A 14,038-nucleotide genomic window follows, 5' to 3' on the forward strand; every position below is an offset into this window, starting at 1 on the left:
GGAAGATCGCAAATTACATCACAAGAAAGTCAGCTCATGAAGTTGCAGGTCAACTGTTGAAAAAGTTATGTTTTTTTAATTATGGTAATAAGATCATTATGAAGCTTATGAAGCAAGAATTAATTTAACGTAACTGCAAAGTCTTTAAATGAGAGGTGAAATCATGACTATTACTCACTGCTATTAAAATTTTTACAAGACTTGATTACAACTCCATGTAAGTATTTATTTTTTTTATTATTGTTGTTGCGGTACTGGTCTTCAGAGTGATCAGAGTTTCCCAAAAAGTTTATTTCTACAGCTAACAATTAAATCCAAATGGACTGCTGTTTGGCTTTCAAACACACAGGAGTAACACAATCTGCATTACACCACCATTTGCTTATTGAAAACCTCATAAAAAATAAAATTAACTTGGAATTCTTTTCCATCTTCCACAAGATACTAGAGCGTAGCTGTGGAAATTTGTCTGTATATAGCCATAAGAGAATTAGTGAGGTCAGGCGCTGATGTCGGGAGGTAAGGAGGACTGGGGTGCAGCTCTGCTGTTCATCCCAAAGGTGTTCACAGGGGTTGAGATCAGGGCCGATGTGAACCAAAACAACACGATCCCTGTTTCAAATCGAAGCTGAACAGCAAGTTCCAGTACTTATACCTGGACCTAACTTTAGTAACGGATTAAATAGTTAATGTAGGTGTATTTATTTATTAAACATTTAAACAAGTGTCAAATAATACACCTTGAATGCACCAGTTTAACATTTAATTATTTTTAAATGATGCTGAAATAATTTATAATAATTTATGAATACACTGCCGGTCCATAAACAGGAAACAAAGATAAATAAACTAATATTTTATTCAATAGCCAGTTTGTATAGGTTACGCAATGTTATGTTATGGGAATGAAATGAAGTCAGCTGATGACCTGAATGACCAGAATTAACAGAGTGGATCTGGGAGAACCACTGGGAGATCTGATGTCATCAGGAAACAAGATAGCTGTGATAGCTGACTTCACTTTACATACAGTACATACATCATGTAATCTTAATATATATCATATATATATGTATACATCATCGCTCTGGAATAGGGTCAATCAGGCTCATCAGACCACATGGCCTTTTTCCATTGCCCCAAAGTCGAACCTTTATGCTCTCTAGCAAACCAAAGGCTTTTACTATTATTATTATTATTATTATTATCATCATCATCTTTATTAACACGCTGTTTTCCTGTGGACACATGACTGTTTAGTCCCAGTCCTGTGAGTTCTCGATGCATTATCCATGTGGAAATGTTCTTACTTTACCATTATTCTATTAAATTTTACTGACCATGTTTCTTCCACGAGGGTAATGGTTCAGCATGGTTTCTTTCCCGGTTTAAATAATGCATTGTACAGTTCTTAATTTAATACCAATAATTTCAACAATCTTTTAATTTAAATCGTTTTAATTTTACCTTTCTAAAATTACACTTTTGTTTTTGGCATTACAATGGACTTCATTTTCTTTCATGAGACATGTCAGAGAACATGAAGGCTTAAAAAAATGATAATAATAATAATGTAACAATACTGTTACATTGGAACAAATAATTTGAGTTTTCATTATTTCTTACGAGAAAATTTAATTTGGTTTACGAGTGTTTTGGAATACAAGTCTGCTTCTGGAACGAATTCTGCTCGTAATCCAAGGTTTCACTGTATTTAAATTTGGACTCAAATGGCTTTCCATAGTTTGAGTAATTCCAGCCCAGAGCAAAAATTTCACCTGGACATATTGTGGTGACGACAAACTGTTAGATAGTGTTAAGTGATTTAATGATGCTCTTTATTCAAGTTGATATTGCGCAAGAAAACTGGACTTGAATCCAGATTCAGAACCACACACAACTGTTGAGAAAGTGCCAGGAAGTTATCAAACACGCCGTGTGGGAGCTCTTTAAATAATACAAACATGATTGGGAACTTGGCCAAGACCATGGGAATCTTTTCAATCTGGGAATTTGAAAAAACGAGAATCAGGAATCAGGTGAATGTGGATAGGTTTCTCTGACGCAACGTAAAATTATGTGTAAGAATGTGTGTGTGTGTGTCAATGTGTTACAGTGTGCCGCATCTTCCTCCTCTCAGAATGGCATGTATAAAGGGAGAGAGAGAGTGTACAAAAAGCATCTCCAAACTTATCATAACAACCAGCGTCACAAACACGGCTCTATGTATTCACTGCGAATTGGAAAAGACACGCGCACACATTAATCAGTGTGTGTGTGTACTTTGTCTAAGATGGAAGATACAGCACACTATGATAACACAGCATAGCTGAATTAGTTAGTAGGGAGGAGGCACTGTGAAAAGCAGTGATAAATGTGTGTGTATGTGTGTCCATGACCACATCTGGTCCCAGTGTGCACAGCTCCCACGCGTGCTAACTTGGTGTCATTTATGCAAGGTGGAGATTTCGCAGAGCCAGAGGAAGGAATTAAAAAAGGACAACCCTGATTTATGCCAAGCTTGCAGCGTGTGGCAAAGACGACGCAACACCTGGGGGCCGGTGCAGAGGCAACAAGGAAGAGAAGCGTAACAACAAGGGGAAATTAGTTAAGAGAAAAACAACAGGCAAGCAGGAGCGGTCAAACAGACTCATATGGAAAACCAGGTGCGATTTAGTATTTAGTAGATATCATTTGTACTAATAAAAACAGAAAAGGAACTTAAAAGTGTCTTGATATCCAATTATGCACATCCTCTGCCTATTCAGTCTGCATATTAACTATGCACTGAGTGTTTTCAAGGATCAGGCGCTGAATGTTCACAGGAACGATAGCAGTGGGCCCTGAGCCACATCTCAGCCGGGATCATCATTCACGGACATACGGCCAAGAACGGTTTTACGCTCTAATACATGACAAGAAATTTTATTTCAGTCGTGATGTTGTTCCATCACAAGTCCCAGTTTGACTCGAACAGCCTTCGTGTAAACAGAACACTTCATTACATCATCATTATTTAGAAAGTAAAACAACCTGATCGCCTTGTAACCTTTTACTGTTACTTAGTGTTAGATTAGAAAAAAAAAAAAAGAAAATGTCAATAAAAATAATTCTGGTACAAGCTGTAACACAAGAACTAGATGTGAAAACAGCTTAAACACAAAGGCCTGTGCTTCAAGCATAAATGCGTGTGTTATTGATAAAACATGGACGTTTCTAATATCTCAGAAGCTTTGAACGCCGGGCAAATACAGTGCGTTTGGTGGGAAGAGACAGTCTAAACCATTTAGGGGAACATGGACTCAGAACGACCCCTGGTGAAGTGGAAATCTAAATTACAGCACTGTGTTCTTCTAACAGTTTTACAGTAACTGATAGTGAGGAGTTTGGCGCGCTCCTGCTCTGGAGGTGTTTGTAATAGTTCAGGCCAGTGATTCATTCCTCTACAGCCCCTGCGTTTCCTCTCCGCTCTGTCCAGATGCGACACAAGTGGCAGGAAAAGCCCCGGAGCTGGCAGCTGACTCGCGCTAATGGCTTTAACGGCTTTCTGAAGTCTTGCTGGGCAGCTTGGTGGTGTGATGAGCTCACGAGCATCACCGAGCAGAGACAGCGCCCGCTGTCTGTGTCAACATACGAATCGTTTGGATCCACATGGTAGCGTGGTTAGAAAGAAGAACTTAAGAGGGACTGGTCTGAAGATCATTAAAAAAAAAAAATTGGCTCATGGAGGTTTCTCATACTAAAGAAAGAGAGAGAGAGAGCATAACCTTACTTCTCACCTGTCATCAATTTGCGGCGGGAAAAAAAGTTAGGGTGTAGACGAGAGGAATGTGTAAGACATTCTCGAACTGTAAAATCAATTCAGGGGTCAATTAACAGCACGTGTGGGAAAACGCGGCGCATTTTAGGCTCTCAGCACGTGCAAAGACCGCGCAAGCCTAAGTGTATAAGATGATAACTGCATAACCGATTAACATAGGTGTAGTTACATGTCACATATCCTGACAGCACTTTAGTCGGAGTGGTTTCTACTACTAAATTTGGCATGAGACACTCAGCATGGGATCGTTTCTCGACATACTGTATGGAGAGAAAAAAAAATACTCCGTCTGGGTTGGCAGGGACGGAGTGATGTATATACAGACAGCCTCAGACAGCGCTTGCACAAACACTACGTAAGCCAGTGTTTGACTCTCACAGACGTCTCTCAGACGTCTTCACTCACAACTTAAAAACAAAACAAAACAAAAAACCATGTTTTAGCATTGACACTGATTTTCACCTCTCGGTATTAATCAGTGCCAAATATGTTATAGTTACAGTAATTACACTTACAAAGAGAGTACTATAAAAGCGTAGGGTCACTCTGCACAAGACGCATGATTATTATTAACAGCCAACATCAGGAAATGAATTAAATCATCAATGAGACTTCAGCTGGGTTTTCCACTCACTCACTCACACACCCTACATTCCTCTTAATACACATGCTTTTTTTTTTTTTTTAAGGTCACTGACAGCCTTAATATGCACCTTCCACATAATATACAGTACTGTGCAAAAGTCTTAGGCACCATATTATATGCTGTACCAATTTTGTTATATATGTTTATCATGTCTGCATAATTATGTACAAAATCATTCAGTATTTCCATATATAATTTAAAAATGCATAAATAAATAGCATTACAGGAGAATATATGCATGGCCATAAGGATAAAATTATAGTATAAGGCAGATCAGTTTTTATATGGAAACAAAAAATCCTGGAATTTGCATAAAAATAGAAAGGAACGAGTGTGACAAAGTTACCAGAAGACCTCATATTCTCCAGCAAGCTCAGTAAAACCCAACAGCTGTTTTCTTATAAAACAGCACAAATCTGTGTCTAAAACTCCTGATTTTAAGCAATAAGTTTTCACTCCATTCACTGTTTATTTTATTACTCTTTGTTGTTCTTTATAGAAGTTTCTTTTATGCAGACATTTTTCAAAAGCATCTTTTGCTTATGCCATATTTTTCTATGTGCCCAAGACTTTTGCACAGTACTCTAAGTAAAACATCTGTTAGGTTTTACTGAGCTTGCTGGAAAATATGAGTTCTTCTGGTAACTTTGTCACACTCGCTCCTTTCTATTTTTATGCAAATTCCAGTAGTTTTTTTTTTATGCAGACATAATAAACATTGACAACAAAATTGGTACAGCTGACAATATGGTGCCTAAAACTTTTGCTGTACAACTGCACTGCTTTCGATTGTGTGTGAGAAATAAAATTTGCATTTGATGCACAATCAAACATGCTAGAGGTGTTGGTGCAAAATGAACTACATGATGCAAAATGAACTACATTGTTGTCTTATTTTAAGTAAATATACATTCGCTTTCATTAATACACTCTGGATGAGTGCAAATGCAGTCTTTAGGGAGGATTCGTCTTCTGGAGTGTCTGTTAAAGCAGAGGAACCATAATAACCATCGGGTACGTTCACATTCCTATTTTTTTCGAATTTGCATGTCATGATGGCTCACATTTAAACCTATAAGTTATTTCTATCTGACTCTAATGTGGACGTATCTGGCACGTCGATACTTCTTCGCTCACATTATCTCAGTTTAAACGTCATATGTGTGTGTGCGACCACTAGTTCATTTCAAACACCGTCATGTGGCTTGAACAAAATTACTGTATGCTTGGAATTTTGCACTGGAGGACGGAAAGCAGTCAGTCGGCGGTATGCGTTAAGGTCCAGAAGAAGGAAGAAAGCCAGACGTCTCGCTTTAGCAGTTATTGCTAGCACTGCTGTAAAATACCCGCGCTAACAATGACGTCAGTGCGCTATGCATGCGTAGAGGAAATACGCAAGATGCCTGTTCTCATTCAAGTCACAGGACGGCGTATTTGATTTGTAAAGTGACTCAGATTTGTGCGTTTAGACAATCCTAAATTTTTTTTACATTGAATATAAATAATAAATCAGATCCGTGTCACATTAGGGTAAAAACAAACAATAAAAAGAAGTGAATTACGAGTTACAACAGGCTGGTAATGTGGAAATAACCTTTTTCACTAAGAAATCTGTCTACAAGGGTTATAGTAAGGCCCCCTTAATACTGCGTTTTGTACTTCACACAATTTGGCTCTAAGACACCTTGTCTTTCCGCTCACAGCCTACCAAATTCACTCCTATGTCTTCGTTACTGACACCGCGCTAACTTCAAGTCCTACCTGGTGACATAACCGACCATAGACAAAGCTGAATTCTTGTAAACACAGAATGTGGAACTTGTCCGCAAAGAACGAGCGCAGCGATGTCTTCTGCACTCTCAAACACTTTAGTATATTTAATGTAATAAGAAAAAAAATTAAAATAAGCCCTGGCCCTCAGCTGATTTACAAGTTCCTTGCTCTGAACGCACTGTAGCTTTTGCACTAATTACTGTAAGTGCAGTGTGTTCCTCTGATCTATTTACTCTATAAAGAAATCTGAGACACACATCACACTTCTTAAATCGTCCGCTCACCTTTCTGTGATGCGAGGTTCCCTCTTTTGAGACGGATTTTGTCTCGGCCCCCGTTTTCACCTGGTTTAAAGGCGAGTCAAAACTGACCCCAGATTCCGTCTCCGTTCCTTTCATTATAGAAAGCTGAAGCGCAATGACGACGTGATCATCCTGCCTTTAACCTGCTGTGTGAATGGGGCTTAAGAGTGGATTATTTACAAGCACCAAGCACAGGTGTTAACTACGCCCTGTGCCAGTTAGTAAGACCCTTAGCATCACATGGAGACCACTAACTGCCCCATATGGTCTACTTAAAGACAGATGTGATGAATAATGACCGCTTAGAGAACATAAAGACGGTTTTGGACAGCATTTAGCCAAACTTTCATGAACGTTATGGCTTGTGACTGCAATTATTTAAATAGTTTTAGGACTGTACAATTTTGTTTCCATCAGTGAACAGTGGGTAACCTCAACGAAGCCCTGTGCCAGTTTGTTAGACCATGAAGCAGACATCATGTGAGCTCAAGTACATTTCCTGTTTTACTTTTGCACTTTGGACCAGAGAGTACAGCGTTATAGAGGGGATTTAGGTACGGTTGCGCTGTCTGGTTTCAACCAAATGCAAACGAGGATGAGTTCCCTTTGGAGTCTGGTTCCTCTCAAGGTTTCTTCCGCATGTCATCTCAGGGAGTTTTTCCCTTTCCACTGACACCTCTGGTTTGCACATTAGGGACACATGGACAGTGTTATAAAAGTATTATTATTATTATTATTATTATTTACACTTATTAAATTTACTTTCAGATTTCTGCAAAGCTGCTTTTTATTTTCGTCAATAGTTAAAGGGCTGTACAAATAAAATTGGACTTAGTTACTCCTCCAAGCCAAAGAAACAGTTTCTCCAAAAAGACAGTACTTTTCATTACAACTTTCCATTTTACCTTGATATTGATAGTAAAGTCCAATTCGGAGTGAACTAATTCTACACAAGAAGATGTGGTAATGCGTTTATTACCTTCCAGTATTTCTTTAGGGGTTTATTCGAGTCTAAATCCATCATGTCACTTCTTTCTTTCTTTTTTAAAGGACCTTAACTTTTCCAACATCTGGAAAGATTATGCTGTATTTTACCTTCTATTAAATGACTAGTAGAAATAACCCCCAAGTAATATACAGCCTGCAGTGTTCAAACTGACATGTTAGTAAAGATTCCATGGGGAAAAGTGGTCCAGCACTTTCTTTTTAGTGTAAAGACACTCCAAGAAGCACTCGCATGTTTTTTTTTTTTTTGGCTCAGGCTGAAATTAAATTGAAACCTTAACTTAATACTAATAAAATGTAAACGACATTTAAAAGGACATGTCTGAGAAGTGACAAATTCAAAAGTCATACGACCTACTTCCCCCCCCCCCCCCCCCCCCCCCCCCCCCCCCCGAGCACTTTGCCTGCCACATGCTTTAGAACGAGCGCTTATAAAAATGATTGTTTAAAATGCGGTTTATGTAGCATGCATGTTTTTTTTTCTCTTTAGTATGACAGCTGTGTCTTCTCACATCTTAATTTATTTATGAGAAGATCTGGTATCGTTGGTGTCCACAATTCTCAGCCCATCCTATTAAAAGTGAATAACTGACTTATAACAAATAACTACTAAGTTTTTTTTCCTTCCTTAAAGCCATGTGAGCCATGAAATTGATTATTTTGGTCAAAACATGCAACTATTTCTTCAATAACGCCTTTTATAACATGCAATAAGATATTTTGTGCATACGATGTGATGGAGGGAAGAAAAAAAATCAACGCTCTTGTGCTTTAATTTAAAGCTCAGCACAAACACCAGTGTGGAAAACTATGTGACTTATTACCAGCTGATGACAAAGCTACAAAGCCTGGCTTTTTCTCTTGGCGAGTCGTCAAGCTCATCAAATGGCACTTGGGTTTATCATGTAGTGCACCAAGGAATCTGTTAATACAGGAGAGCTGATAATCAGATTATCTCAATTCATGGCTAAGCTGGATCACACAACGTACAACTATTTATTAAACGTAAGGAACCTTCACTGTACTACGCATACAATCTCTAATGCGAGAGAGAGTGAGAGAGAGAGAGAGAGAGAACAGTATCCATTCTGTGAGTTTCCATCCCAAAACCTCGAAGCAGAATAGCTTGCCCAAAACCCAAGAAAGCGCTTTGTAAATCAAATATTCACATGTTCATTAGATGAGTAGGCTTTCCTTTTTAGAAAAGTCCAAATCGTCAGCGCTCCTTCAAACCCACAGACGGAACGCTTGCTCAAAGAAAAGAGAGAAGAAAAGGAGAGAAAGACTTTAGAGTGGGCCAAGGAGGGAGGGACAGTGGAAAAGTGGGGCCCGATGAGGCCCGCTTAACAGGCAGCTCTTGTGAAGGGCCAGCAGCCGAGGAGGCCTCTTGTTTTTATTAGCCGTCCCACACAAACACAGGGTCAGAGTCCTGCGAGGACCAGTTTTGTTCTGCACCCCCACCTCAAACTACAGCTCCTGTGCAAGAAGAAAAAAAAAGCTGATCCGCTTTGACTGCTTATCGGCGTTCCCGGTACTGTAGGTGGTATAATTCTCACCACACTCATCAGCAGAGCTTTTAGCACGACTGAAAAGCAACAGGCGACACTCTCCCCTGCTGGTGAAACCGGCATGGAAACGCTCACGCTGCCAACCTGCGCTCAGCTGGAGGATTTAGTACAGCATGCAGGACGACAATAAGAGATCAGCCAGGCCAAAGGAAGCGCACATGTTCGTATTTTGCCCCAAATCATGTCCAAAGAACAATTCAGGGCTGCTGAGCATGTTGTCAAACATGTGCTTTGCATGGTTTATGTGCTTTTCTAAAACAAAAAAGAAACCAAGATAGCACAAATAGAAATGTCAAAATGAACAAAAAATCATTTACACAAAAAATAAAAAGAAAACAGGATGTTACAGGAAAGTATTGAACAACAGGGTTGTACAGATGGACACGAAGAGGACAAAAATACAAAGAACTGACTGACACTGGAGACTCCTTTCAAATGCTTTTTTTAAAATCAACACTTCATAAAGAAATTCAACCATGTCAATACTAATTAGACACAATTTTATTCAGTGCATGTTTATTCTGTATACAAATCCAAGTGTCAATTGTTACTATGGAAACTAAAATGTTTTACGGTGAGTGCACTGATAGAAACATGATAAAATTTAAAACTCAGAGCTGTGCGGTTTAAATGTATTAATAAAGACACATCACACATTTGAATCATTTGTAATTCCAGTGATTCCAGTATTATGAAACGTCCACAAGACGTGTTCCCACTTTCCTGAAATTTCAGCGGATCCCTAATACAAATCCGTGGCCCTGAAGTGATCTGACGTTATCATCTATAGCGTACCTACAAAGTTCTAAGGCAGAGTTAGGGTGAAATGTAAAGACACAGACAAGTCAGTGATTTAGGTCAGTGATATTCCGTTTTAATTAGGGTTGGGCATTGTTTTTTTTTTTTTGATATCGGTGCTAAATCGATACTTTTAAAACGGTTCTGGTGCCAAAAGGGTGCCTAAACCGATACTTTACAAAAGCCACAAAATGATGGTGGATGACTCAAGAATAGATTTTTATTAAACAAAAAATGTAATGCTTAAAATGTAACAATATATTAAAAGTACTGTTGTAGTACTACTAGTACTAGCTGGAAAGCCATAACTATAAGCAGAATCCATGTTACATTAGTATTTTACAAATCGTTTGACCATTTGTTAGCATGAATGCAAGATTCGCATCCTGCAATTAACATTACATTAGCCCACTACTAACCTGCGGAAAGGCTGCTGTCGTCATTATAATCGGTGGACTCATTTTTGCTACTGTTGGTATGACTGAGGCTGGGGTCATCCACACCGATAGTGCCAGCTGTTGTCCACAAGCTGTCAAAAATGGTGCATCCTCCGCTTTTATGTTTATTCCGTATGCCCTCAAATGTTTCATTAGATTTGACGTGTTTCCCTCTTTACACACAACTGCTGTAAAATATTTGCTGCACGTTGCGGTGTTGGAATCCCTTCTTGTGAAATATAGCCACACTTTTGACTGTTTAGTTTTAGGCATTTTAACGAATTAAGCAAGCTAAGATAGCGGTAGACCTCCTGCTGCCGTCAGATCAAGTGTAACGTTAGCTGCTGCATTCACGCGCATCTCGGATGGTCTCTAATTTCCTGATGATTTGTACTTTTAATTTTTTTATTTACTCTAACAACCTTTTAATCTACAAAAATATATGAATTGCTGTGAAAGAGGTGCTACTATAGGGACAGGTATCGTCCATGAACGTTTTATCCCGACCCTGATGGTTTTCTAATAAATGAAAATAATTAATATACCGGTAATCTAGCGTATTTACTACCGAGTTGGTCATAACTATACACGTCAATCAACGCCACAGTTTAACGTGTACAGACAGAGTGTGTGGAAGAAACAGAAACGATGGTAATGCACCTTCAAGCGACTTTAAAAAAAATAAACTATGAAAACTAAACCTTCAAAAATGAATGGACCGTGGCACTAACAAAAAGCAGTAATGTGAAGCCACTATGAGATACAGTCACTATGAAATAAAACACGGGCCGTTCGGGCAAACACATCCGCAGCAGTCTGAGGTGAGGGCGTGTAAAACACTCGAACTGAGAGCTGACAGAGCAACAGCAGAGTCCTTTCGAATTTCATTTACAACACAGCAGCGTGAACATAAAGATTCATGTTCTAAAGACTGATTAAAGATTGTTGTTGCGGCCATATAAGTTGTTTAACATAGTTACTAAAAATTTACAAAAACTATTATTGAAATGCTTTGGAAATTTAAAACTTCCTTTCTTTTTTATAGACTTGCCAATGACAACGACTGCGAATATAGAGACCCGGGCCTGTATTCACAAAGCTTCTTAGGCCTAAAAGTTGCTCTTAGTGACGAAATTCTAGAATTATGTCATTTTCTTCAAATTTCCCCTTAAATTTAGGACTAAATCTTAGTAAAGATAAAAATGATTCAAGAAACATCTTAGCCCTAAAAACAGCTCCTAAGGTAAAGATTGTTAAGAGTAGAGAGGAGGACTTTTAAGAGGTTTAAGAGTCTCTATAGCAGAGGACAAAATGGCGAAAAGAAGAAATATTCTCCAAACACTAAACGTAAAGCTGAAAGTAAACACTGTTCTGTCCAATTTGGTTTTCTTATTCTTTTACTTTCTTCCATCTCTTTTGGATTGTTGACTACATACCATCCAAAAGTGCAACGTAAATAGACTGTCCTATAAATACTGTGATAAAATCAGCAGTGTAAATAAATATAAGTACTTAAATATGGTAACTACTGTGTGGAAATTGGTTACTTCAAAAATAGATACATTTTTAACATCTGGTTCTAATTAGCTTTAAGATATTTAGCCTATAACAGAAACATTGCATAAAGTAGCCTGTAGTCATGATTATACAATTTATTCATATACAAACATTATGATTTCACTCTCTATTCTATTATCATATAATCTATTTTCACAAAGAACACATTTAAAGACCTTTACAGATTTTTTATCAACCAATCACATTGGTGCGTCATCCCTAGCAACGGGGTCAACCACACCTCCTCACTAAGATTTTGCACTTTCCTTACTCAGAGTTGCTCTGAGAAGTTTTCTAAATCACTTTTAGTCTAGGACTCCCAGCTAGGACTTTTTAAGCTACGATAGGAGCTCTCTGAGAAAATCCTAACATGTGTGATGCTTACATGAGGGGGGAAAAAAACAACAAGTACTGAAAACACCACCGGTACAAAACGTACTTGCGCATGATGGCCTTCCTGATGACGAGCCCTTCGTCCAGGTCCGCTTCGTTAGCCATGAAGAGGAGCCGCTTCCCCGTATCATCCACTCCCACAAAGTCCCGCTGCTCTCCTGATGCAACACAACACCACACGCTTGCTCAGTATACATCACGCAGTGTTGTGTTGTTTTTCATATGTTTCTTTTTTCATGTAATCACAGTGTAACAGTGCAACATTGTTCAGCATCTACATGACACAAGATTTGTGATCGGACCAGCTCCCTGCACACGGCGTACTTTTCAGTAAGGTGGTGAAAATATCAAATAGTTTTGAGTTAAACACTAGGTGATGTTTGCTGACAGACTACAGGAACATGGAATCTGCTTCTTAATCAGTTCTTTCTGTGAAAGTTGGTGAGTTCTGACTGCGTTTGTGCGTGTCAAAATAATTGTAAAAGTCTGGATTAAGAAAAGTTCATCCAACTGCAGAATAACAAAGTATGAAAATCCCAAAGTTTAAATGACTGTGTAAAACAAATTCTTTCACAGCGCAGTCTTCTCCAAACCTCCCATCGTCTAATCCGAATATATCCAAAAGGGAGGAGACGATAAAGGGAAAAAACGATTATTACTAAAAAAATTATTATTTTTAAATAACACCCGACTCCTTCCCACAAAAAAAAAAAAAAAAACACTAGCTACATTTAGCTTGTACAGCACAGCACGAGGAACAGTACCTGCTTTATTTTTTCCTTTCTGCCCCGGGACGGTCTCTGTGAATTCATGCACTTTGCTCATAAGCATGGAAAGCGTGGCATTGTGGGCTCGGAAAAGATCCACCACCTCATGCAGCGCCACGTCCGTGATCAGGTCACAGCTCACCACCAGGATGTCCGTCTGAAAGCAAACAGCAGCAACGTGTGAGTGTGTTGTAGAAGACTGTAAAGGCTGCTCAGCTCCAGTCGGGTTAAAAACAATCCTGGATTAAACACAACAGGTATACAGGTAGAGGGGAAAAAAACTGTCATTTGGTCTTCCTGGTTAATAAATGTGATGAAATACTTCTTTCTGATCTATTAATTATAGATTATATCTGATTAATTAATAATCTTTAATTATCGACCTCAGCGAGTGTAAGTGATGGAAAAAACTTCCAAAGAAATGGAGCAGGGAACACATACCACCTCAATATAAATGGAAAATCTATACACACCAAGCTTTACTATCTGTATCACTTTGACGTCAAACTACTGGATCAAACGAGAATAATCATCGTATCCTGGTCCATTTCTACCAGTGACAAGTGGTGTGTGTTAAACGTGTTACCTGATATAAGCCCAATCTTAGTGAAGCTAACTTGTAGTACAGACGACCCAAGCTTCGGTTGTACAAATTCGTCCACAAATTTACAATAACTATTATTGAAATGCTTTGGAAATTTTTTATTTCCTTTTTTTATATAGACTTGCCAATGACAATGACTGCATATAAAGAGATCTGGACCCGTATTCGCAAAGCTTCTTAAGCCTAAAAGTTGCTCCTAGTGCCGAAATTCTAAGAAACTTTTTAGAATTATGACATTTACTTAAATTTTCCCCTCAAGTTTAGGACTGAATTGTAGTAAAAATGAAAATTATTTACGGAACATCTTAAGGCTTAAACAGATTAAAGTAGGTAAAGATTGTTAGGAGTAGAGAGGCTTAAGAGTTTCT

At 38.5% G+C, this 14,038-nt stretch overlaps 1 protein-coding gene across 1 annotated transcript in view; it reads right to left on the reverse strand.

The window, feature by feature from the left end:
• Window positions 1-14,038, reverse strand: part of eif2b3 (eukaryotic translation initiation factor 2B, subunit 3 gamma) — a 46,947-nt gene that overhangs the window by 11,402 nt on the left and 21,507 nt on the right. The window contains exons 4-5 of the mRNA XM_053479358.1: window positions 13,064-13,223; window positions 12,346-12,457 (exon numbers count right to left, since the gene is read on the reverse strand). Of these exons, the coding sequence (XP_053335333.1) occupies window positions 12,346-12,457; window positions 13,064-13,223 (272 nt within the window). The remainder of the gene's footprint in view (window positions 1-12,345; window positions 12,458-13,063; window positions 13,224-14,038) is intronic.

Source organism: Clarias gariepinus, chromosome 1 (genome assembly GCF_024256425.1).
Source record: "Clarias gariepinus isolate MV-2021 ecotype Netherlands chromosome 1, CGAR_prim_01v2, whole genome shotgun sequence".
In the NCBI taxonomy this organism is placed as follows: Eukaryota; Metazoa; Chordata; class Actinopteri; order Siluriformes; family Clariidae; genus Clarias; species Clarias gariepinus.